Source organism: Rattus rattus, chromosome 1 (assembly GCF_011064425.1).
Source record: "Rattus rattus isolate New Zealand chromosome 1, Rrattus_CSIRO_v1, whole genome shotgun sequence".
Classification (NCBI taxonomy): domain Eukaryota; kingdom Metazoa; phylum Chordata; class Mammalia; order Rodentia; family Muridae; genus Rattus; species Rattus rattus.
This window is the reverse complement of record NC_046154.1, coordinates 117210512-117234179: the sequence shown is the minus strand read 5'-3', so window position 1 is coordinate 117234179 and position 23668 is coordinate 117210512. Positions and strand designations below refer to the sequence as shown.

The 23668-nt window shown below is 43.9% G+C and overlaps 2 protein-coding genes across 2 annotated transcripts in view; both read left to right on the top strand.

The window, feature by feature from the left end:
- The first annotated feature begins 35 nt into the window (after positions 1-35).
- On the top strand, positions 36-17171 carry Chmp5 (charged multivesicular body protein 5). Its single transcript, XM_032905029.1, has 8 exons — positions 36-273; positions 1043-1147; positions 2104-2150; positions 4133-4226; positions 4810-4881; positions 11340-11448; positions 13373-13485; positions 16489-17171. The coding sequence occupies exons 1-8, from the start codon at positions 205-207 to the stop codon at positions 16537-16539; spliced, it is 660 nt and encodes a 219-aa protein (XP_032760920.1). The 5' UTR covers positions 36-204; the 3' UTR covers positions 16540-17171.
- A 6114-nt stretch (positions 17172-23285) lies between these two features.
- Nfx1 (nuclear transcription factor, X-box binding 1) overlaps positions 23286-23668 on the top strand; it is a 44067-nt gene continuing 43684 nt past the window's right edge. The window contains exon 1 of the mRNA XM_032905028.1: positions 23286-23450. Coding sequence (XP_032760919.1) covers positions 23426-23450 — 25 coding nt within the window. The 5' untranslated portion in view covers positions 23286-23425. The remainder of the gene's footprint in view (positions 23451-23668) is intronic.

Sequence of the window (23668 nt, the reverse complement as noted above, 5' to 3'; positions counted from 1 at the left end):
CCACCTCCACAAGTCTTTCCACCTCTCCCAGAGCTCCGCGCTCCTTCTCCGGAAGGAGGAGCTGAAAACCCGGAAAAAGGATCGGGAAACTCCAGCGAGTACTCTGCGCTTGCGCATGGGGGGGGCCGGAAATTGAAACCGGAGCGACTACGCTTCCGTTTCTGGTATTTCTCCAGTGTTTGGGTTTCCTCGCCGCCGGCCAAGATGAACCGATTCTTCGGAAAAGCGAAACCCAAGGCTCCGCCACCTAGCCTGACTGACTGCATTGGAACGGTGGGCATTTGAATTTGTATACCTCTGACACTCCGACCCACCTATTCCGAATTCGTACTCCACCCCATTCCTGGTTCGGGCCCATTAAACCTCAGTCTTCTTCTTCCCCACCCCTGTCATCCCTGTTTTCCAGGTCATTCCTGACCCCACAAACAAGACACTCTAATCTCATCATTCTCTCATCCTTACTGCACTTAGCTCTTTCCGCTGCCCACTGTGCCCCACCCCTTTCTCGCTTTGGTCCTCACATTTCAACCTACCTTTCCTAGGTCACTACGCCCCCTTTCGTCTAACCTGGCCTTTTAAAAATCTTTTTTTCATTCCTCTTTCCTTGCCCATGTCAGGGTTAACATAGCTGTACCTTAGTTCTGAATCTGAGTAACACAAAATTCTGAATCTTGGCCCCTCCAGATGAAACCTGATCTCGGAGATGGCATTAGATCTCATCATAGCCTGTGTTGATTGCTTCATTTTACACACCTTCATGCTGAGTCCCAAACTGACTAGTCTCCCACTTGGGAAATCTCAACCAGCCGAGCGATTCCTAAATTGTTTTCCTCTGCCATATCAGAATATGGGAGGTGGGAGAGAGTTTATGAAAACCCTCCAATGGTCCTGGATGGAATTCCCCACCCTTAAGAAAACCACTATTTTCTGCCCTTTGCTCTATTGTTCCTTTTGTTTTCTTTTCTATATTCCTTCCTCTTCTGCCCCTTTTTGTGTAAACATATTATAATAATTACCACTGCATGTGACATTTTCCTCCAAGGTGGATAGCAGGGCAGAATCCATTGACAAAAAGATTTCCCGGTTGGATGCTGAACTGGTGAAATATAAGGACCAAATCAAGAAGATGAGAGAGGGTCCTGCTAAGGTAAGGTTGGTGACAACTGTTGTAAGAAGTACTGTGTAGGGAATGCTGAAGGATACCAAAAAAAAAATTTTTTTTTTCACACAGTCTGGTAAAGAGAAAATACCTATTCTTCAGGGAACAGAGAGTGCAGCCATAATTCAAGAGGGAGGCTGGGTTTTAATGTGGAAGGTAGAAGGTGCTGATCACAGGTACTGGGAATTGGCACACTGCCGAAAGGACCTGATTCTGGAGGGGAGAGCTTGGTTGTGCTCAGAATCCGGGTGTGTCAGGTTACCCAGGTTAGGAGAGATAACATGTAAGGTCAGTGCTCTGATACTGTCACTACTTAATAGACTGTGGATATATAGCTGTCTTGTTTTTTTTTTTTTTTCCACTTCCATAGCTTATTAACAGTATGAACCAGGATATCACTTATCTTCAGTTTGCTCATCTGTTAAATGAAGATAATACATACTAATGTGTGAAGATTAAATAACAAGTTGCCTACATGGCATTATGTCTGCAGTCTTGTGTATTTGGTAAAGTCGTGTGAAGTACCAGCAGAGGACTCAAAGGATGATGTAGAGGTCCTCAGATTCTGAAAGGGAGAGGTTGGTGAGCTGCTGAAAATTGTTTCTAACATGAGGACACGATAGTGGTTGAACATGTTATATTTATATGGAAAGCAACTGGTTATACACAGTGTGCGTTGTTGGGGCTGGAAGTGGAAATAAAATGCCTAGGAAAAGGAAGAGGAATTCAGGGTACAGAGAGTGGGGTGCAAAGGGCGCTGAGACATACCAACTGGGCCTTAGCATTATCTGCGCTCGAAGCTTGTAGAAGAAGAGTAGACTCAAGGAGCCTCTGTGTCTGCCATTTTGAAGAAGAAACAAGTAGCTGTATGGGTCTGAGTACATGGGAGACTTCTTTTGCTGTCTGGGTCCCCCTGTTTTAATTACGTCTGTTTTTCTCCTCAGAACATGGTCAAACAGAAAGCCCTGAGGGTTTTAAAGCAAAAACGGATGTAAGTCACATGCACCATCTCCTTTCTAAAAACAGTTTGAAATCACAAAGGGAAGGGGCCTTCCATTCTTTCTGGCTTTCATATTGTTTTCTAAGTATTCTTGGTTTCATGACAAATTTGCAAAAGCTTTGAGTACTTAACGTTATCAACTTAAGTAGCCATATAGTATTATTTCAGCTGGCAAGGTCGATATGGTTTGGTTTTTCTGTTGTTTACTTGGTTTGGTTTGTAAAGTTAGGAGCGCAGAGTATTCATTCTCTCTCTCTAGAATAAATGTGAAGGTTCACAACTTATTTTCAATTACTATGACCCAGTGCTTGTGCAAAACCCAATTACTGTGGACTGCTCGGCCTGTGAGATCATCCACGGAGTTTAGATGCAAGGCATAATCAGCTTGTAGCAAACTGGGGAAATTGTTGATGACTTGGTTTCAATTTTAAAATGATATTGTAACAATCAGATGTTGTCTTTTTTTTTTTTTTTTTTAATATTAAATCACACTGGAAAAAAGCTAGTAGTGCCTAGAGTAGCCAGCATGTATTACAGCTATTGCCTTCTTGGTGGCAATTGGTATTAAAGTATTTCGGTTTTCATATGGAAGGAATATAACTTGGCTTTAAGGCCTGGGCCTGTAATCCTAGCATGTGGGAGGTAGAGGACCAGGAGCCTATGAGCATTGGCTACATGGCGAAATCAAGGCTAGCCTTGACTACATAAGACCCTGTCCCAAATTAAATAAGTAAATAAACCAAGCCTGATGGCACACAACCCAGCACTTGGTATATGAAGGCAAGAATGGCAGGGGTTCAAAACTACCCAAGGTAAAGAAAGTTGACCTAGACTCTTAGGAAACTGAAATTATGTGTCTCTTATGTAAGCTGTTCTCCCCCGCCCCCCTTCCTGTTTCTGTTTTTTGCTATGTACCCCAGGCTAGCCTCCAGCTCCAATCCCCTGGCTCAGCTTCCCAATTGCTAGGATTATAACCTTGTACCAGGATGCCTAACTTAATGGAATCATTTTCCGATTTCTTGAATCATGAATTACCTATTTTTCTTCTGCTAATTAGATAGCATTCATGTAGTAATAAAGATCGTGGTGACATAAGTCTTTGACATTATATAATTTGATAGAAAACTTTATTTTAAAGAGTATTTCAAGTATCAGACATTATATTAAGTCTGATGGATAACCTGAATTATGAATATAGGGCTATTTTAAGTCTGAAAACCGTTTAGCTATACATATGAACAATCTTTTTTTTAAAGATTTATTTATTTATTATATGTAAGTACACTGCATCTGTCTTCAGACACACCAGAAGAGGGCACCAGATCCCATTACAGATGGTTGTGAGCCACCATGCGGTTGCTGGGAATTGAACTCAGGACCTCTGGAAAAGCAGTCAGTGCTCTTTTTTTTTTTTTTTTTTTTTTTTTTTCGGAGCTGGGGACCGAACAGGGCCTTGAGCTTGCTAGGCAAGCGCTCTACCACTGAGCTAAATCCCCAACCCGAGTCAGTGCTCTTAACCACTGAGCCATCTCTCCAACCCACATATATGAAGATTCTTAAAAAAATGGCCTTATCTTTTGCCCCAAGAGTTCTGCTTCTAAGAATTCATCCTGAGAAATAACTAAAAAAATATAAATAACATGAAGTAAGACGGGGAGCAAGGCCAGGAGGGAGGCACACCCACATCACCGGCATTTGGGAAGCTGAAGCAGGAGGAACACTATAAGTTTGAGGCTAGCCTGTACTACAAGACTCATTCTCAAAAAATAGAATAAAGAAGCAAATACTATGTTGCTTAGTGGGAATAGTTAAAACTCAAATACATCCAAGAGAAAAAGACTTTGGAGGAATTTTGTAAGAGTTGGTAGTTTTAAAATGATTTTGGTTTTGGTGTTTGTTATTTATTAGTGTTAAGGCTATTTTCCTCCTATGGATTTCTATCTGGTTCACATTTCTCACTTGACCCCAAAAAGGTATGAGCAGCAGCGAGACAACCTTGCCCAACAGTCCTTTAACATGGAGCAAGCTAATTACACCATCCAGTCACTGAAGGATACCAAAACCACGGTATGCCCCAAGCTCCTTTTCCCGTTTTAATTTGTTGTTGTTGTTTTGTTTTTGTTTTATGTTTTTCAAGACAGGGTTCCTTTGTGTAATTCTGGCTGTCCTGGAATTCACTCTGTGGGCCAGGCTAGCTTTGGACTCACAGAGCTCCTCCTGCCTCTGCCTCCCGAGTACTGGGATTAAAGATGTGTGCCATCACCTCCCAGCTTCAGTTTAATTTTTAATCTCATACTTTTCTATGGTTTTTAAAAGATGGTTTAGCAAACATGATATTCTGTGTTTGGATATTTTGCATGCATGTGTACGTAGTACCAAAAGATCCAGGGCATCTGATCCCCTGGATACTGATGGTTGTGGGCATGTGGTCTTCTACAAGACCTAGGTCCTCTGCAAGAGCAGCAGATGGCTCTGAACCACTGAGACATCGCTCCAGCATAAACTGACTTCTCAGTTCGGTGTATTTCCTGGGCTGGGGATAAAACAATGGTAGAATGGTTGCCTAGGATGTACCAGTATCTGGGTTCAAATCCTCGGTGCTTCAAGATAAAACATCAAATACAGTGTGCTTTCTTCTACCCTTTTTTAGGTTGATGCAATGAAATTGGGAGTAAAGGAAATGAAGAAGGCTTACAAGGAAGTAAAAATTGACCAGATTGAGGTGAGCTGCCTGTCTGCTGGTTTTCGCAAGATGTGTACTCGTTGCAAGGTTCAAAATAAGCGTTTGTGGTGAGAAACTCACAGAAAAGGCATGAAATCCTGGTCCTGCTCTTTGCTATGTGGTGACTTCAGGAAAGGGAAGGGCACCCTTTAGTTTCCTCATTGCTAATGCAAAGACCTGGGCGCTACACACAGTTATTACACAGGTAAAATAAGTGAACTATCTCAAGTATTGTTCCATTTAAAAAATGGAGTGGGAGACCTTGCAATGTAGCCTAGGCTGGCTTTGAACCTGTGGTCTCTTGCTTTAGCCTTCTAAGTGCTTTGAGGCATACACCATAACTGTTAAAAGAGGATATGAATGTAAGGTGGTTAATGCAATTTCTGCAGAGTTTAGTCCCTTTTTTTGGTGTTTCTAAACCGAAATTTTCTTTATATTTTGGCACTAAATTACTAGCTTCTTGAAGTTAGCATGTCTTTTAGAGTTTAGATTTTGGTCAGGAAGGAAAGGCTTGTGAGGCTGGCTGCTGTCAGGCAGGTAAACATCTCACACAGCAGGCAGAGAAAGTGGGCAGTGAGGGAGGGAGGATAAAGGCTTCCCTGCTGCATCTACAGTGGAGCATTCCCTCTGGTTAGGATGTCTCTTCTCTCCTCCCCTCTCCGGTCTGCTCCCCTTCTCTTTCCCCACCTCCCCTCCCTTCTCTCTCTCTCTCTCTCTCTCTCTCTCTCTCTCTCTCTCTCTCTCTCTCTCTCTTGTTTCTTTGGTTTTGGTTTTGGTTTTTTGAGACAGGTTTCTTTATGTAGCCCTGGCTGTCTGGAACTCGCTCTGTAGATCGGGCTGGCCTTGAACTTAGAGAGCTGCTTCTGCCTCCCAAGTGTGTACTGTCACCTTGCCCAACTAGAATGTCTCTCTTCTTGAGGGAAGGGATTTGATTTTGTTCATTGAATGTATCCTGACCATACTTGGGGCCCAGAAAGTAGTTAATGGTTAGAGGCCACAGCATGCTGTTCTAGTAGAGCCGCGTTCGTCGTGTTTGCAGTTGTGTTTTTCTGGCTTCACAAAGGTATTGGTCAGTTCCAGTCTTTCAAGTCTCTGCTTACATGGCAGTGGGCACTGTTACAGCTTTCAGGAAATTCACTGAGAAAAATAATCTGTGTATACTCATTTGTATAATACCATTTACGGTATATTGTTCACTAAAGTATGAAAAGTAATTTTATTTTCTATATTTAGACCTCTTTGTAATGTTTTATTGTTTTGCTTTTGACACAAGGTCTTGTTTTTTAGCCCAGGCTAGCCTGCTTCTTACTGTGTGCTAGCCTACCAAATTCTGGGATTTTTGGACATGTGGTTCTTTTTGGGTTTTTTTGTTTTGTTTTGTTTTGTTTTTTGGATTTTGGTGGTGGTGGTGGTGGTGGTTTGCTTGTTTGTTTATTTTTTAGACAGGGCTTCTCTATGTAGCCCTGGCTATCTTAGAACTCACTCTGTAGACCAGTCTGATCCTCCTGCCCTCTGCCTCCTGAGTACTGGGATTAAAGACCTGTGCTACCACTGCCTAGCTTCTCTTGTAGTTTCTAAGAGCGCTATTTAATATGAACATAAGAGAAGGTTTGGTTATTCTTGCTTCTTTCGTTTGTTCTTTAAGACTTTATTTGTCTGTAATTATGAATGCATGCACATATATATTTATGGGTTTATGCATGTGCATGCATTCTCTTCTGAGGCCAGAAGAGGGTGTTGGATCCCTTGGAGTGAGAGTTACAGGTACCTATGAGCTGTGCTGACATGGATGTAGGGTCAGGTCCTCGGAAGAGCAACAGATGCTCTTGACCACTGAACTATCTTTCCCCTCAAACTCTGCTTTTGAGACAGGATGTCATTCTGTGGCCTAGACTCCTATAGAATTTATTATATTGTCAGCCCTGCCTCAGCCCCCAAAGTGCCAGCCCTGCTTCAAATCCATTCTGGCCTTTTGGTGTTTTGGATGCCTCGCTGTCTCCTTTCTGTTATCCTTGTCTGCTCCTAATAGATTGCCAGCACGGCAGACTTCATATATGTATCTTTTGGCTGTGCTATACACTTTAAAATCTTCTTAGATTTATTTTTCTAATATAAACTAAAATATTCTATTGTTTTATATCTCGAACTTCTGAAGTTTTTGTTTGCATATTTAGCTGTTTTTATACTTTTTTTTTTTTTTTTTGTATATGAGTACACTGTAGCTGTCTTTAGATGCACCAGATGGTTGTGAGCTACCATGCAGTTGCTGGGAATTGAACTCTGGACCTTTGCAAGAGCAGTCAGTGCTTTTAACCACTGAGCCATCTCTCCAGTCTATCCTTTTTATTTAAAAAAGAAAAATGACTTTAGGCCAGGCTGATGGTATATACCTTTTGTACCAGCACTCTGGAAGCAGAAGTGGGAAGACCTCTGTGAGTTTGACATCAGCCTGGTTTACAGAGGGAGTTCTAGGACAACCAGAGCTATGTAGAGAGACCCTGTCTCAAAAAAAAAAAAAAAAAAAACAAAAAACCCAACATTTTTGAGACAAACATATATGTATGTATGTATGTATGTATATGTATATATGTATGTATGTGTATATATATGTGTATATGTATATGTATATATTTGTGTTTGCTTTTTGTGTATGTGAGTGCGTGTTCGTGGAGGCCAGAAGAAAATACATCCTAGGAGCTGGCGGGAGAGACAGTTGTGAGCTGCCTGTTGTGGCTGCTGGAAACCATTCTTCAGCAAGAACAATCCATAAGCTTAGCCAGTGAGCCACCTACCCACCCCAACGCCCTGTTTAAATTTTTTTATCCTTTTATTTCACAGAACACTAGGGCATCTATGCTTTTTAGATTAGCACTTCCATTTGTGTTGCCTTTGCTTATCCAGTATTGAATTTAAAGGTAGATTAGCCTGATACTTTGCATGGTAACTTTCTTTTCTCTTGCTGTGTCTGTACTAGACTATGTAACTTGAAACTGTGTTCATAGGCTGCACTATGGTTGCAGGCCTGTAATCTCAAGACTAGGAAGTCAGAGACAGAAGAATCAAGTTCAAGGCCAGCGTAGGCCACAAAGCAAGACCCTGTCCCCCCTCCCCCCCGAAAAAGATACAGAGAAATCTTACTCATCAGATGATTTGTACCCCCTCCCCTTTTTTCTGGAGACAGGGTCTTACCCAGTAGGTTTAACTGGTCTAGAGCTCATGACAATCCTCCTGCCTCAGCCTCAAAGTGTTGGGAATCCCAAGCCTATGTAGGCATACTTCTTAGTGTGTAATCCCTTGGACTTGGTTTGAATCCTTCCTCTGTTACTGTTTGTTCCTCTTAGTGATTGCTTTACCCGTTCTTCTCTGCAGGAGGACGCCTCGTGTAACACTGGTAGTTTGACACTCAGAAATGCAAAAGGCATTCTACTTTGTATTCTCTCCGCTTTCTTGTGGGGAAACCAGACGAGGCTGCCTGAAAGGAATTCACAAATGACTTTGTTGCTCTGGACATTGTGGCTGGGGGTCTCTGCAGACACCATGGCCAGCAGAGTGCTGTACCAGGGGAGGCAAGGAGGAGAATTGGTTCCACATGACTCAGTAGTGGCATTGGTTCAAACGTCAAGATTTTGACACTAGACGCTTTATTTTAGGCATACTTAAGTGTAGCACAATTTGGAAAAAAGATTCCTGGTGATAATTAGTTCAGTCCCGTGTGCACGACAAATTAAGGCATGATTACATTGAATTTCTTATAAAATGCAAATGGCCTCTTCCATAAAGATCTGTTTTATAGATTAACTAAGGAAGCAGGCTAAGGATCATGGTAAAGATCCACAGGAAGCTCGGGGTACGGCCGCACAGGTAGTGCTCAAGCCACCAGGCAACTGCCTCTGCTCCCGGGCTTGTGGGCAGGAAACAGGTTCTGCATCTCTCCCTTGGAGACGCAGCCCTTCCTGTTAGCATTCCTGCCTTCCCTGGTGCTCATCTGAGAGTACAAGTACCTACATGCTAATACAGGCTCTCGTGCTGAGTGAGGCCTCATACTCTCTGTATGCTGATGAACACGCTGGTGTTTGGTGATGGTGGCATTGGACTTAGGGTCTTGTACATGCTCAGACTGGCTTTAAGCGAAGTAATGATATATATGTGTGTGTATTTATTATTATTATTATTATTATTATTATTATTATTATTATTATTATTATTAAAGTCTTATAGTAGCCATATGCAGGATGAGTCTTAGTGGGCTCATCAAAAAAGATTTACTTATTTTTATTTAGTGCATCTGAGTGTTTTATCTGCATGTATGGATGTGCACTGTGTGTGGATGGCCAGAACAGTTATCAGACTCCCCTGGAACTGGAGTTAGAGATAGCTGTAAGCTGTCCTGTGGCCTCTGGAAATAGAACTCAAATCCTCTGTAAGAGCAGCAAGTGATCTTAACTGCTGAAGCATTTCCCCAACTCTCCCCTCCTCTTTTTAAAAGATTTAAGGTATGTATATGCATGTGAGAGCAGTTGTTCCCAGAGGCCAGAAGAGAGAGGCAGATCCAATGCCTCTGAAGCTGTTGCCTCCCACCATAGGTGCTAGGAACCAAACTCAGGTCCTTGGAAGAGCAGCCTTCGGTCTTAACCATGATCCATCTCTCTTGTCTAACATCCCATCTTGTAAATGAGAAAGACAGCTGAGGGTAGTACTCAGTGGTAGAGCATGTGCTGACCATAATCAAGACTCCTGAGTTCCATCTCAGTACCACAAGAAGGGGTAGGGCTTAGTTTGGGGTTTTTTGTTTTTAGATTTAAATTTTTTTATTTTATGTAGTAGTGTGTGCTTATATGTATGTCTGAGTACCATCTGCCCCATGGGGGCCAGAAGAGGACACTGGGATCCCTTAGGACTGGAGTTACACTTGAGTGCTGGAAATCAAAGTCAGGTCATCTGGAAGAACAGCCACTAGTGCTGTGCATTGCTTGGCCACCTCTCCAACCTGGAAAGGCTTAGGCACTGCTTCCCACTAAGTACAGGATTTGTGCTGGGCTGCAGCTCAGTGGTCGAGTCCTTGCCGAGCACACACCAGGCCCCGTTCAGTCTTCAGCACCACACCAGGAAAAAGGAAAGTGGAAGCCAGAGGTTGGGCCTGGGGGCACACCCTTGTAACCCCAGAATTTGCGCGGTAGAGGCAAGAGAATGAGGAATTTAAGGTCATCCTTAACAACAGAGTGCATTTGAGGTCAAACTGGGCCACCTTCAGGAGCATCTTCTCGGTTGACTAATGCCAGTTTCTAGCTACTGTCATGTAGAGAGGTGAACTGACAGTAACCGAGAGCTGGTTATATAATTGGCATTTTTAAAATTTCTATTTCGGGCCAGCCAAAATGGCTCAGCAGGTGAGTGCCTGTGTCTCCAAGTCTGATGAACCTGAGTTCAGCCTCTGCTATACACATAGTGAAAGGAAAGAACCAACTCCCTCCCACAAGTTGTCCTGACTTGAGCACTAATGACACATGATCCCATATCATGCATGCACACACAAAAACATATCCATATGAATGAATGAATGAATGAATGAATGAATGTTTACATTAATTTTCAGTCCCCATTCCCAAGATTCAGAGGATGATGAGAGTTAGTAGAGGAAGATAATAAAAAAATGAGTGGAAATCTCGTTATGGAAAGCCTATTTCGGGTACCCTTACCTGCCGCAGGGATCTACTGTTTGCTTCTCTTTAGACTTGCTTTCTAATACTTCTGATGACAATGGTGGTGGTGGTGGTGGTGGTGGTGGTGGTGGTGGTGGTGGTGATGATGATGATGATGGGGCTAGAGAGCTGGATCAGCAGTTGAGCACTTAGAGAGGACCAGAGTTTGGGTCCCACAACTGCCTATCACTCCAGCTCCAGGGGATCTGTCAACCTTGTCTGGCTTCCGCAGGCACCTGCAGGTACATGCATATGCACATATATAGACACAGAAATAAAAGTAGTGGTGACAGTCTGGAGAAGGCCACAGGTGTCTTGTCAATGTCAGGCTGAGAAGGCTGAAGAAAAGCCTCTTTCGCAGCCCAAGAAACAGGCCAAGGAAATAGAAGCAGAAGATAAGACTTGTAGGCAGAAACAGAAAGGGGAAGAAGAAACTCGGGAGGTAGAAGCCAAGGCTGAGGGGAATTCAGAAATCTGGCAAAGAGGACGCTGTTCTTCATACCTAAGATGATGGTGACCTTTTTCCATTCCTGTTTAAACGTCTGAATTCCCTGCTGTGACATCTTCTGCCACCTATAGCGAGAATGAAAGTTGAGCCTGCCGTACAGTATGTGGTGGCTCACTGCCTTTAGTTTCATTCATCAATTCCTCCCTCCGCTGTGAGTTAGAGTCCTGCTGGAGCCTGCTGCCCACCTCTGTTGTACAATGAATTCTGTGTCCCTGGAAAGGAGGAAAAAGCGGTCTTGTGTATGTCTGTAGGATTTACAAGACCAGCTGGAAGACATGATGGAAGATGCAAACGAGATCCAGGAGGCCCTGGGCCGCAGCTACGGCACCCCAGAACTGGACGAGGACGACCTGGAAGCAGGTGAGTGAGTGAGTACGAGCTGTAAATGTGCAGAGTACGAAGGGGGCACTACCTAGGACCTTTACCCAACAGCTGCTTAACATTCTCACCAGAACCAGGCAGTGGTGCCACACAACTTTGGTCCCAGCACTCAGGAGGCAGAGGCAGGCAGATGTCTGTGAGTCGTAGGCCGGCCTGGTTTACAGAGCAAGTTCTAGAACAGCCAGGGCTACACAGAGAAACCTGTCTCAACAAACAAACGAAATTCCTTATCAGGATGCCAAGCATATGGTATGTGCCTTTAATCCCAACTTCCCAGAGGCAGAGACAAGCAGATCTCTGGTGTAGAGAGTTCTCTACATAGAGAGTTCCAGGACAGCCAGGGCCATGTAGAGAAATCCTTGTTTCAATAAAACAAACAGTTGGGACTAAAAGCAGTTCCTGCCAGAATCCTCTAGGAGTTGGTTATCCCAGTCTGAGCAGAGAGCCTGTGCGGCAGCTGCATCTACCATGCTGCCGCTACTGGGGTGGAGAAACCCGAAGGGCTCACTGTGCTTGGTGTTTGTCTTCAAGTTAGCATTTCCCTACTGTATCCCTTTTAACTTGAAAGTGTTTTTGGTACTAGGTAGGGCTTGAACCCTATGGGATAAATTCAGCATTGAAGAAAACAAAAGTGAGCCCTACATTTCTTTTTTAATTTTGTCACATTATTTATTTATTGGGGGGGTGATGCATTTTGGTGTCCTGGCCATGCTTGTGGAGGTCAAAGGACAACCTGCAGGACTCAGTTCTCTCTACCATGTGGGTCCCAGGGATCGAAGTCAGATCATCGGTGCCTTTAGCTGGTAAGCTGTTTGACCAGCCATTTATAAAACCTCCACTAGCAGTGAGAGAAATATAAACTTCTGGTTGGATTCTTATTGTAGGCACACTCATGATTGGGAAGAAGTATGAGATGCCATTGAAAGCACAGAGTGTGGACTCTTAACAGTGGTAGGGAACAGGCCTGAGGCCTGTGGAGTGAGTAGGGATTGCCATGAGAAATGGGTAGGGTGGCTGGGTAGGCTTTGGAAGAAGAATAAAAACTATTGCTGTAGTCACATGAGAAGTGGTGCTGCTCTAGACTAGGGTGGTGTTAGGAGACACAGAAGAAGTGGCCTTGGAAGAAGAGGGAGGTGTCAAGATGCATGGGGGAAACAGCCCATTCTGCATTTCCTGTGGCTCTCTATCCTACTCTTCCTCTCCCCTCCTTCCGTCCTTGTTCTTCCTGTGCCCCATTTTTCCCCAGACCATTTTTCCCATTATGTCACCTTTTGTAATTTTCTGACCTGAGTTTCCCTACCTGTGATAGCCAGTCCTCGTGGCTGCTAGTTTCTACTTCAGTCATTCGCAGCCTGACTTCATCTGTGGTCACGTGATATCCAGTGCTCCTGTGCTTTAAGTCCATCAATAAATGAGGCTTTTGTTTGTTTATTTTTGTTTTTTAACGTTTGTGTTAGAGTTGTCTAGTTTGAATTAGACAATTCTCAAGCATAGCCTTGTTGTCAAGTTTGGGGCCCTGTAAACCTGTGGGGAACTGATTGACTTTTTATTTGTGTGTGGTGGGGTATGGCTTTTTCTTTTTCATAAATATTATATACCAGTTTCCTTGAAATTCTCTTATAATGGTCACCTTTCACTTTGCAAATGGAAATACATTTCTTTCCCAAGGTGGGTGGATCTCTGAGATCTAGGCCAGGTAGGATTACATAGTGATCTCCCTGTGTCACATGATAATGAATTACAAGTGCGCCCTTTCCCTTTGCATTGTATTTGCTCACTACGGATTGTTTAGCTTTTTGACATGAGGGGCCAGTTTCTCCTCCCATTTTCCTATAATGTTCCTAGGTAGTTCAGAGTTGGATTCTCTCTTCCCATTTTCCTCTAATGTGCCTATTTAATTCAGAGTTGGATGCGCTGGGTGATGAACTTCTGGCTGATGAAGACAGCTCTTACTTGGACGAAGCAGCTTCTGCACCGGCAATTCCAGAGGGCGTTCCCACTGACACAAAAAACAAGGTAGTGTCTGTCCTCAAGGCTTGTACATAACTTACTGCCTGAAGTTTAGACAGTCCAACAGAAAATTAACTAATGCGTCCACGTAAATGGGGGCCTTTCCTAAAGATTTATTTATTTCCTAGGGATGAGTATTGCCTGCATATATTTCCATGCATACTGGTAAAAGTTTTATGCCCATCAATTTGGAAATCTAAAATATAGTCTAAGTGTCACAGCCCTTTTAGAAACCCTTGAACTTCCAGTTTTCCTGCAGTGGACAACTAATTAGCTATATTAGTAACGCCCCTGAGGCTAAAGAATGTCTCACTTCATTTGTTTTCCTGGTGCTGGGGCCCGATGCCTGCTGGACAAGCATTCACGTATTCTTCCACCGGGTCTGGGCCTTCTTTTGGACAGGGCCTCATCAAGTTGTCCAGGCTGATCTTGAACTTTCAGGCCTCTACCACTAGGCCAACTGTCCTCATATATACAATGTCAGTTTGTATAATATAAGGAATCAACTCGTAAGCCAACCCTGGGTACTGTTTACAGGAATTTCCATTTTGATTCTAGGAAAGCATTGTTGATAAACACAGCCTTGCTTAGTGGAAGTATTAGGTTGTTGTTTTTGGGGTTTTTTTTTTTTTTGCCTAGTGTGTGTGTGTGTGTGGGGGGGTGTAGTGCTGGGAATTTGTCTTAGGATCTTAGGGCCTCACACATATTAAGTGAGTACACTATACTAAGTAATATTCCCAGTCTGTTTGTTTTGTTTTTAAATTAGTTTAGACAGAGGGCCTCTGGTGTCCTTTACTCCTGAACTCAAGCAAGTTTTGCCCGTGGTCTCTCAAGTAGCTGAGCCTAGGCAGCCCACTTCTCTGCTTATATTTGGGTGGTTATATTAAAGAGGGTCCCACTCCTGAGCTGGCAAGTTGGCTCGGTAGTTGAGTGCTTGTTGTCTTGCAGAGGACCCGAGTTCAATTCCTTGTGCTCACATATCAGCCCACAACCATCTGTAACTCCAGTTGTAGAGGGATCTAATGCCCTCTTCTGACCTTCACAGACATAAGATGTACGCATGGTGCACAGGCAACTCATACACATAAGTAAATAGTGAGAGAGAGGGGAAGGGGAAAGGAAAAAGTGCATCCCATCCTGGCCACACTAGTTAATTATTTATTGGATTTTTAAAACTATGAAGTATAAATTTTAAGTAGAGGGCTGGAGAGATGGCTCAGCGGTTAAGAGCTCTGGCACTGACTGCTCTTAAAAAATAAAAGTAAATAAAAATAAGTATAAAACGTAATAAGTAGGGCTGGGGCATATCTCAGTTAGCAGAGTGCTTGCCTGGCATGAACAGAGCCCTGGGGCAGATGCCCAGCATCTTACTGACCCGCTGTGGGTGGTAATCCACTTGTAATCCTAGACTGGGGAGGTCGAGGCAGGCGGATTAGAAAGTCTACCATCCTTGGCTACAGAGTGAGTTGGGAGCCAACCTGAGATACGTGAAGGCCCTGTTTTGAGGTGGGAGAGAAACCTTAATGGTAGATCCTAGTTTAGCAAAGGAAGAGAATTGGCATTTCTGACACTGACAGATCACTGAATTGTTTTGAGCTTTTCTATTCCTCTCATGTGAAGTATTGTGTATGATTATTATTTAGAGCAATTTAGGTGTTGTATGTAAAGGACTTAAAATCCTTTCATACTGTATAATTGTCATCATGAACAGAGTATATTACTGCTTATAAAATCTCCCTCTTAGCTGCTTGTGCAATGTGTTATTTGCCTTTGGATATTTATAGCCCTTGTTTTGTCTGATCTCCCTATAAGCATACTGGGTACTCACAGTACCGTTGACAGAATGTTTGAATGGGGTCCAGTTGTAAATCTGCCTTTTTCACTATATAATTCTGAGCGATTTAGAAATTTGTGTCTTCTCACTTGTCTTAGGGTTACCATTGCTATGATAAAACACCATGACCAAAAAAAAAATACCATGACCAAAACAAATTGGAGATGAAAGGATTGTTTGACTTACACTTCCACATGTACTTCAGCACTGAAGGAACTGAGGCCAAGGGCTCTTAACAGGGCAGGAACCTGGAGACGAGCTGACACAGAGGCTGTGGAGGAAGGCTGCATATCAGCTTGCTCTCCGTGGTTTGCTCCATCTGCTTTGTTAGAGCACCCAGGACACCAGCCCAGGAATGGCCCTTTGTGGGTGGTGCCATCCCTCATTGATCTCTAATTAAGAAAATGCCCAATAAGCTTGCCTACAGCCCCATCGTACAGGGGCTTTCTCAACTGAGGATCTCCTCTTGGGTGACCCTGGCTTATAATATCAGGTTGACAGACGGGCCAACTCTGTATATTACTGCCATCAAATGTGAGAAGTAACAGGTGGGGCTCAGATAGTTCCGTAGGTCTTCATAGCCCGTCTCTGAATTGCTTCTTATATCCTGCCTCCTCCCTTGAGCTAAGAGTAGGTGGTCTCAACTTTGTCTTCTACCCACTCCATTCCATCACCTCTGACTTCTTAAAAGTCCCAGGTGCACAAGTTGCTTTAAATAATTATATAATTACCTACTATTTAGTAATTATGCTGAAGCTATTTTTGTGAGCACTAGTGTGACTCGTCTTTTCAGTTTCCTAGTAACAAGTCCCTGAAGCATCTGTGCTATTTAGCACAGGGCCCCACACATCGAGGCAAGTATTCTACTGTACGGTATCTCCAGCTCTTCCCATTCTGAGGGCACAGATCAGTGTGAAGATCAGTGGCAGAACAGAGTGGGAAGTGACTTGTCCACTGAGACAGCCCCTCCAGGGCTTTGCCAGTCTATAAAAGATGAAAGTGACAGCAGTGTATTTCGAGCAGGGACTGCTGCCTTTTTAGAGAAGGCTTCTTGCCGGCTTCTGAGTAGGTTGTTGGTTTTGATTGTTGAACACTTGGGTGTGACTTTTGCCTACTGAATGTGGTCATTTTTACCACGTCAAAGAGCAGCTCTGATCCTTGATTTCTTCTCACAGGATGGAGTGCTGGTGGATGAATTTGGACTGCCACAGATTCCAGCTTCGTAGACTTGCAGCATTCCAGCGTGTGATGTAAAAAAAAAAAAAAAAAAAAAAAGTATTCTGGGACTAGGAAATATCTCCCAATTTGCCAAACAGATTTTGGTTTCTTTCCTTTCTTTGGAGGAAAAGCTAATTACACTGCTCCTGTATTTTTATTTTTTCCATTAAGGAATTAATTGCTTGGGGGAAGCTGTCTTTACTAAAATTTGATTCTTTTTTTTCCTTAGGAAAGACTAACTGAAAAGTACCTTTGACTTTGTATGACTTGTTTTCATTCATTAACAATAATCTGAAATTAAACCAAGGAGATAAGACTCTAAATTCTATATGGTAGTATGATGAGTATTAATAAGATAAAGATTATTGACGGGGTTGATAGTATTTTCAGAACCATTGTCTATTGTGGTACTGTAGATGGCTTTAAGTGATGGCCTCCTTTGATAGGTTTCGTTGTGTCATGTGAGCAAGTCATTACTCTGTCTCCTGTTGGAATGAACTGTCACTACTGCATCATGAGTTACTACTTTGATCCCATGGTTCCCTCGGTAAATAGCCTGACTTGTAATGAATAATGAATATTTCTTGATATTTAATGTATAGGACATTTATTTATACTCAATAAATATTTTTCAAAAGGATATAATTGTAGTATTACTTTAGCCTAAAACCTGCACTACAGAACCAAGCTTAGCCAGTAGCATTGCAACAGGAAGAACAGAAAGCAGTCTCAACTCGGGTTTTGGCTGTGTCATTTTTAAATTACTGTTTGTTATTAGCACCACTGTACTTGCCTCATGAGGAGTAAGTGAGGAACTAGTCAGACATACTGGGTTAACTTTAATGCTCTATTCTCCCACAAGGGACTAACAATGAAAGGGAAAACCCAGAACTTCATCTTTTTCTTGTAAGTCCAACTGCTACCTGATTTCATGGTTTTGGTTTTACTCTTTCTAAAATTTTCTGTGTTTGGGTGTTTTGCCTGCATGTGTGTGTGTGAATCATGTGCATGCAATGCCCCGCAGAGTTACAGATGGTTGTGAGCTGCCATGTGGGTGCTGGGAATTGAACCAGGCTCCTTACTGATCTCGGTGGTGGTTGATCTTACTAATCACCATGGTTGGATTTAGAATCACCTGGGAGACAAGCCTCTGCAGATGCCTATGACAGATTAGCTAGGATAGGTCAGTCGAGGTAGAAGGCCCACTAATGTTGGTGGCATGGTTCCATGGGATGGGGTCCTGGACTCATGAAGAGGAGAAAACAAGCCCTGCACAAGCATTCATCACTGCTTCCTGATGCAGCCTGTCCGACTACCTCAAGCTTCTGCACCAGCCCTTCCCACTACGGTGGACCGTACCTTCAAACTGTGAAGGGTTTAAAAGGAAACCCTTCTTTTTAAAGTGCTTTGTATTTTGTCACAGCAACCAAGCAGGTAGCTTAAGACGTTTTCCTTCTCTTTTCAATCTATTCCCTCTCCAACGTGGCTTGGCAGCTCATGTTGTCTTGTGTGCCAGCTTTTCATGTGTCTGCAGGTCAAACAAGGAATATACATTGAGGACCAGCTGTTTGAAACTCTGTAACCACCCAGGGACTATCAAAGAGCAGTCAGCCCCTTCCTTCAAAGCTCACTGTCTCGTTACAAGTGGGGTAAGGCATGCCTGACAACCCTCTCCATGCCCACAAACGTCACTTTCTCAAGAAAGCTTCTGTGAACAACCAGTGCTTATCATGACCCCTGGGAGCCTCTTGTTTTCTAGCCTTGTCTGAATTTTTCTTCCTATCTGGGCCCTTAGTCTCTAATTCCATGGACTCTTCTTTCTCACTCCGCCCCTGAGGTCTTTCTTCTATTTTTAGGTACAGTATATACTCTTGAGTAATCTCAGGCCTATGGATTTCAGGGATTGCTTATGTCCTAATGACTCAAAATAATTGAGTGGCCTTATTTCTCTATTCTTGTTTTGAATTTTGGGTGTTTGCATGTTAATGTCTGTGATGGTTAGCTTTAATTTTCAATTTGACACCACTAAGAATCCCAAGGGAAGAGAATCTTTATGAAGATTGCCTGCATCGGGCTGATCTGTGGGCCTATCTGTTGGCATTGTCTTGAGTTAACTGATAGGGGAGGCCCGAGCCCCCTGTGGGCAGTACCATTCCTAGGCAGGGACCCCGAAATGTGTGAGCTGAGAGACTGTAGTAGTAGGCAGTGTTAGTGTTCCAGCTTTTATCCACTCCCCTGTCTTGGCTGCCTTGTTATGGCCTCAGTCACCCTCATGGCCCTCACTACCGACCCTCACACCTATGCTTCCAGCTCTGGTCTTCCTCAGTCTTCACAAGTCTAGCTTTTATGTTCTTAATTTTTTTTTTGAAAATTTTATGTATGAGCTAACCATATTTACTTCATTCCAACCCCCATCTCCCAGCTTTACTTCCTCCCATATTCCCCACTCTCTTGGACTCATGACCTCTTTTATAATTAATATCTGTATGTATATGGACCTACTGAGTCACTTAGTGTTGTTCACATGTACATGTGTTTAGGGCTCAACACTTGAGACTGGGTAACCTGTCAGGGGCTCGTTCGTGGAGATGACTGACAGTTGTCTATTCCTCAGCAGCCATTGACTGCCTACAGCTCATCATGTAACGGTGGAGCCTTGTGAAATTTCCTCCATTCGGGTCGGTGTATCACCTGGAACTGTCGTTATGCAGGTCTTATTAAGGCAGCCGTATCGTTATGACTTTGTGAGTGCAACCTCTCTGCCCTATCCAGAAGACGCTAACTCATGGCAAGCATCCACCTTGCTTCTCTAACTCTTAAACTCCTTACGCTCCCTCTACCAAGATGTTCCCTGAGCCTTGGCTGTAGAGATCGTGTTTATAGATGTACACACTGGAGCTGGGTGCCCCTGGTCTCTTATTTACATTTTAACCAGTTGTGGATCTCCAGGAGTTTGTGTCAGTGCCACATATCCAGCTCTTTGCCAGACAGTTATTTGGATGTCCCAGACTCTCACAAGCACTGCACAGTCACAGGGCAAAGACAGATCATTACCTTTCTCTGGACCAAATCTCTGCTGTTTTCCCTTTCCAGCTAGTGAAACCATTATCCTATCACCTAAACAGAATGCTCTAGAATTGTCTTCAGTGCCTACCTTTCGCTTCATCCTAATAGCCAACAAATCATTAAGCCTTGCTTTTAGAAAGGCACATTATTTACTTAGGTGGGGATCACATGGATATGTGGGGGGCAGAGGACAACTTGCAGGAATCAATTCTCTCCTCCCACCATGTGGTTCCTGGCCACTGAACTCTGGTCACCAGGCTTGGCAGGAAATACCTTTATCTGCTAAGTTACTTCACTGGCCACACACACACACACACACACACACACACACACACACACACACACACACACGTGACTTAAAATCACTAACAGCTCCCTTAAACTGCCTGTAACTGGAGCTGCAGGGGACCCAATGCCCTCTTTTGGCCTCCAAGAACACCTGGACACATACATACATACATACATACATACATACATACATACATACATACACACTCAGACAAGCATGCTCAACATACATGGAAACAATTTTTTTTAAAAGTCCATCAGTAAGAAAAGCACAGCAACCCAACAGAAAAGAATAGACAACAGATGTGAATAAGCAGTCTAAAAGAGGACATCTGTAAGGCTGTCAACTAATGTTCAACCAGGAGGTTGACAAGAAGGTAACAGCACTTGCTGTTAGGCTGATGACCTAAGTCAGATCCCTCAGACCCATAGGTGAAAGGAGAGGACCAGCTCTCACTAGTTTGTCCTCTGACCTCCACACACATATCATGATATTCATGATACACATGTGTACACACACACATACACACACTAAATGTAATTTTAAAACATCCTTTTAAAAAAAAGAAAAAGATGTTTCAGGGGCTGGAGAGATGACCCAACAGTTAAGAGCACTGGCTGCTCTTCTCGACCTGGGTCCACACACACGACAGCTTACAATTGTCTGCAACTCCAATTCTAGGTGCTTTGATGCCCTCACACAGATACATATGCAGGCAAAACACCGGTCAGTGTTCATAAAGTAAAGATGAACAAATTTTTTTAAAGAGAAATGTTCCATTTAAACCCAGAATGTGGTGTTGTACACCAATACTTACAGTGGTAAAGAGACTGAGACAGAGAGATCATGAAACTGAAGGCCTAACTTGACTTTAAAGTGAGACCAGTTTGTTTTTTTTTTTTAACAAAAATCTTCAAATTCAATAATTTAGAGAAAACCAAAATAAGATGTGAGTTCAAGGCCAGCCTGGTCTACATAGAAAACTCCAGGATGGGTCAACTTCATGTTCCTGGAGAAGCCTGAATTATTTGAGAAATGCAAATTCTTCATTCATCCTATCTAGTAATGGAATGTTGTGGTATAGTTCAGGGAAAGTTAGGTTCCACAAAATCGGATTTTTACCTTGCATTTGCTTTCAAAACTGTCTTATCTCTGTAAGTTATTTCAAGAATTGTGTGTATTGGACCACGAGCATTTTCTAAAGATCAGAATGCTGAATGATGGCAAAGGCCTGATCTCAGGTCTGCTACCAATAGAGATTGTCAGAGAATTGGACAGAGGTTGATATAGTACGTCCTGAACCGACTTTGAATGTCCCACTCTTGGGGATATCCTAGCAATTACTGATAGTTTTCATTCTTAGCTTTAGGTTTGGTTGAAGCTGGTAGTCTGCTGAGTTTAAGAATATACTCCAAGGGGTTGGGGATTTAGCTCAGTGGTAGCTCAAGGCCCTGGGTTTGGTCCCCAGCTCCGAAAAAAAAAAGAAAAGAAAAATAAAAAAGAATATACTCCAAGAGTTTTACCTAACAGCCACAAAAATGTTAGCTCAGATAGGTAAGTTGGCAGTAAACCACTATTAAGACTAAAGATAACACAATCATGAAACTCTAGTGAGTAGGGGACCTTCAATTCAACCTATACAGAGCTTGAGAGTTCATCGTTGAACTGTGTGTGATGACCATGGAGGTGTCTGCTGCTGAGAATTAAGCCAGGGGCTGGAGAGATGACTCAGTGGTTAAGAGCACTGACTCCTCTTCCAGAGGTCCAGAGTTCAAATCCCAGCAACCACATGGTGGCTCTCAACCATTTGTAATGGGATCTGATTCCCTCTTCTGGTGTGTCTGAAAACAGCTACAATGTACTTATATATAATAAATAAATCCTTAAAAAAAAGAACTTCTGGTTGTAGATATGATCATTTGGGCTCTTGGGCTGCCATCTTCATTTGACTTTGTAAACTTCAAGCCTTTGTTCAAACTTTATACATTGGTCTTTGCTGTGCTCTGAGGATCTGGATTGAGAGGTCATTGGAGAACAAGTGGTGTATATCCTACTAAATTCCAAGATGCCAGTTGAGTCTGCAGCTTGCCCACAAACTTCCATTCTCTCTCCTCCACTCCCTCCTCTTGTCACTTTGGTGGTCTCACTACTGCAAGTGGCAGAAATATAGCGCTATTATGTCCTACCTTTCTGAGTCAGTTTTTCAAATAGGATTCCTGAAGGATTCCTAAATTTTCCGGGAGGCTAAGCTACCCAGAAGAAGACTTCTTAGTCTATAAACATTAGAAGGAAGTGCAAAAGCCCTGTAACCAAAATGGTCACAGACATCGTGGCATATTTGAGACAGGGCCATACAGTTGCCCTGGTTAGCCTGGAACTCAACTATGTAGACCAATCAGACTGACCTCAGACTCAGAGAACCGCTTTCTCAGCTGCCAGAGTGCGGGAATTAAAGACCTGGGTCACCGCACCTCACCTTGGAAGATTAGATTTCATTAAAAAGGACGCTGAGACAAGGAAGATCTTACTGCAAGGCCCGCGCCAAGGTACAACCCTGAGAAATTACGCCATGCAAGACCTGGTGTAAAAGAGGTTTATTGGGAGAAGGAAGAGGAGTGAGGGCCTGAGAAAGGGATAGAGGCAGACAAGTGATCTGTAGCCGGTCAGACAGACAGGAGCAAAGCCCTGAGGCAGAGAGAAGGGGAGGGGGACGCTGGCAATAGATAGCCGCTGAGTGGCAGGGGGTGGAGGTGTCCTTTTATACGCAGCACGCAGTTGCTAGGTCCCTGGTGGCAGACCAGTAGAATGCCTGTATACCAGTAGGGGCCAAATCACGACACCCTGCCCCAACTCCACCCCACCAAAAAACAGTGACTTCAAGCTTTCTCTCTCAGTTGGTGTTCATTTGTATTTGTTACTTTTGAGGCTCATTTGCAATTATCCCTTTAGATATTTTGTTTCGTTTTACACAGACAGGGATAGGTAGCCCAGGATGACCTGGGACTCACCACATTGCATCCCCACCCCCCACCCCCCGATTCAGCCTCCCAGGTTTTGGAGTTGTGGGCTACCACCATTGGCAGGTAACCTTTTATTGTTTTGCAGTCTTCCTCCACAATGCCCTTTGATTACTACAGTGCCCCCACCCACTCCTTGTCGCCTGCGTGAGTCACTCCAAGCGGACTCTTATCTGAAGGACATTTGAAGCTGGGCGGATGACAGTACTTGATAAAAAGGCGTTGCAGCTGGAGAACCCAGCATCTCTCGAAAAACAATTACGCAAGTTCGGTCACTAGATCCCGCGATCGGGAACACCCCTCCAGCCACACTCCCCCGGCCCCAGGGCTTCCGCCCTGGCCGGCGCATTTATCTGACGTCCCAAATGCGCCATTTCACTGTATCTTCGGGCGGCACCACCCCCTTGGCCGTCTACACGCGCGTAGGAACGAATAGTCTCTGGACGCCGGAAATCCGGGACACGTGACCAGGTGACAGCCCTCGCTCGGTGGCGGGGCTCGCTTGAGGTGCTGCGGCACGGGATGGCGGAGGCGCCTCCGGTCTCAGGTACTGTCTGGTTCCCCGCGCGGGACCTCTAGGGTCCAACAGTCTAGTCAGCTAGGACATTGGAAGGGTTCGGGCCATTGCTCTGGCAAGTGGGATGCGTGCTGCGCGGGGACAGTGGCTCGCGAGGGCCAAGCCACGCGCGCTGCACGTACGGAACCCTCCTCCATCTTCCACAGGGTGGTGAGGTTCGGCCCCCGGGTTTCCGAGGAGAGCGGGCG

Excerpts from the sequence above, each read along its gene's own strand:
- Chmp5 (XM_032905029.1), top strand. The coding sequence starts at position 205 with ATGAACCGATTCTTCGGAAAAGCGAAACCCAAGGCTCCGCCACCTAGC. Across the intron at positions 1,148-2,103 it reads TGAGAGAGGGTCCTGCTAAG|AACATGGTCAAACAGAAAGC; the intron begins GTAAGGTTGGTG and ends TTTTCTCCTCAG. Across the intron at positions 2,151-4,132 it reads GTTTTAAAGCAAAAACGGAT|GTATGAGCAGCAGCGAGACA; the intron begins GTAAGTCACATG and ends GACCCCAAAAAG.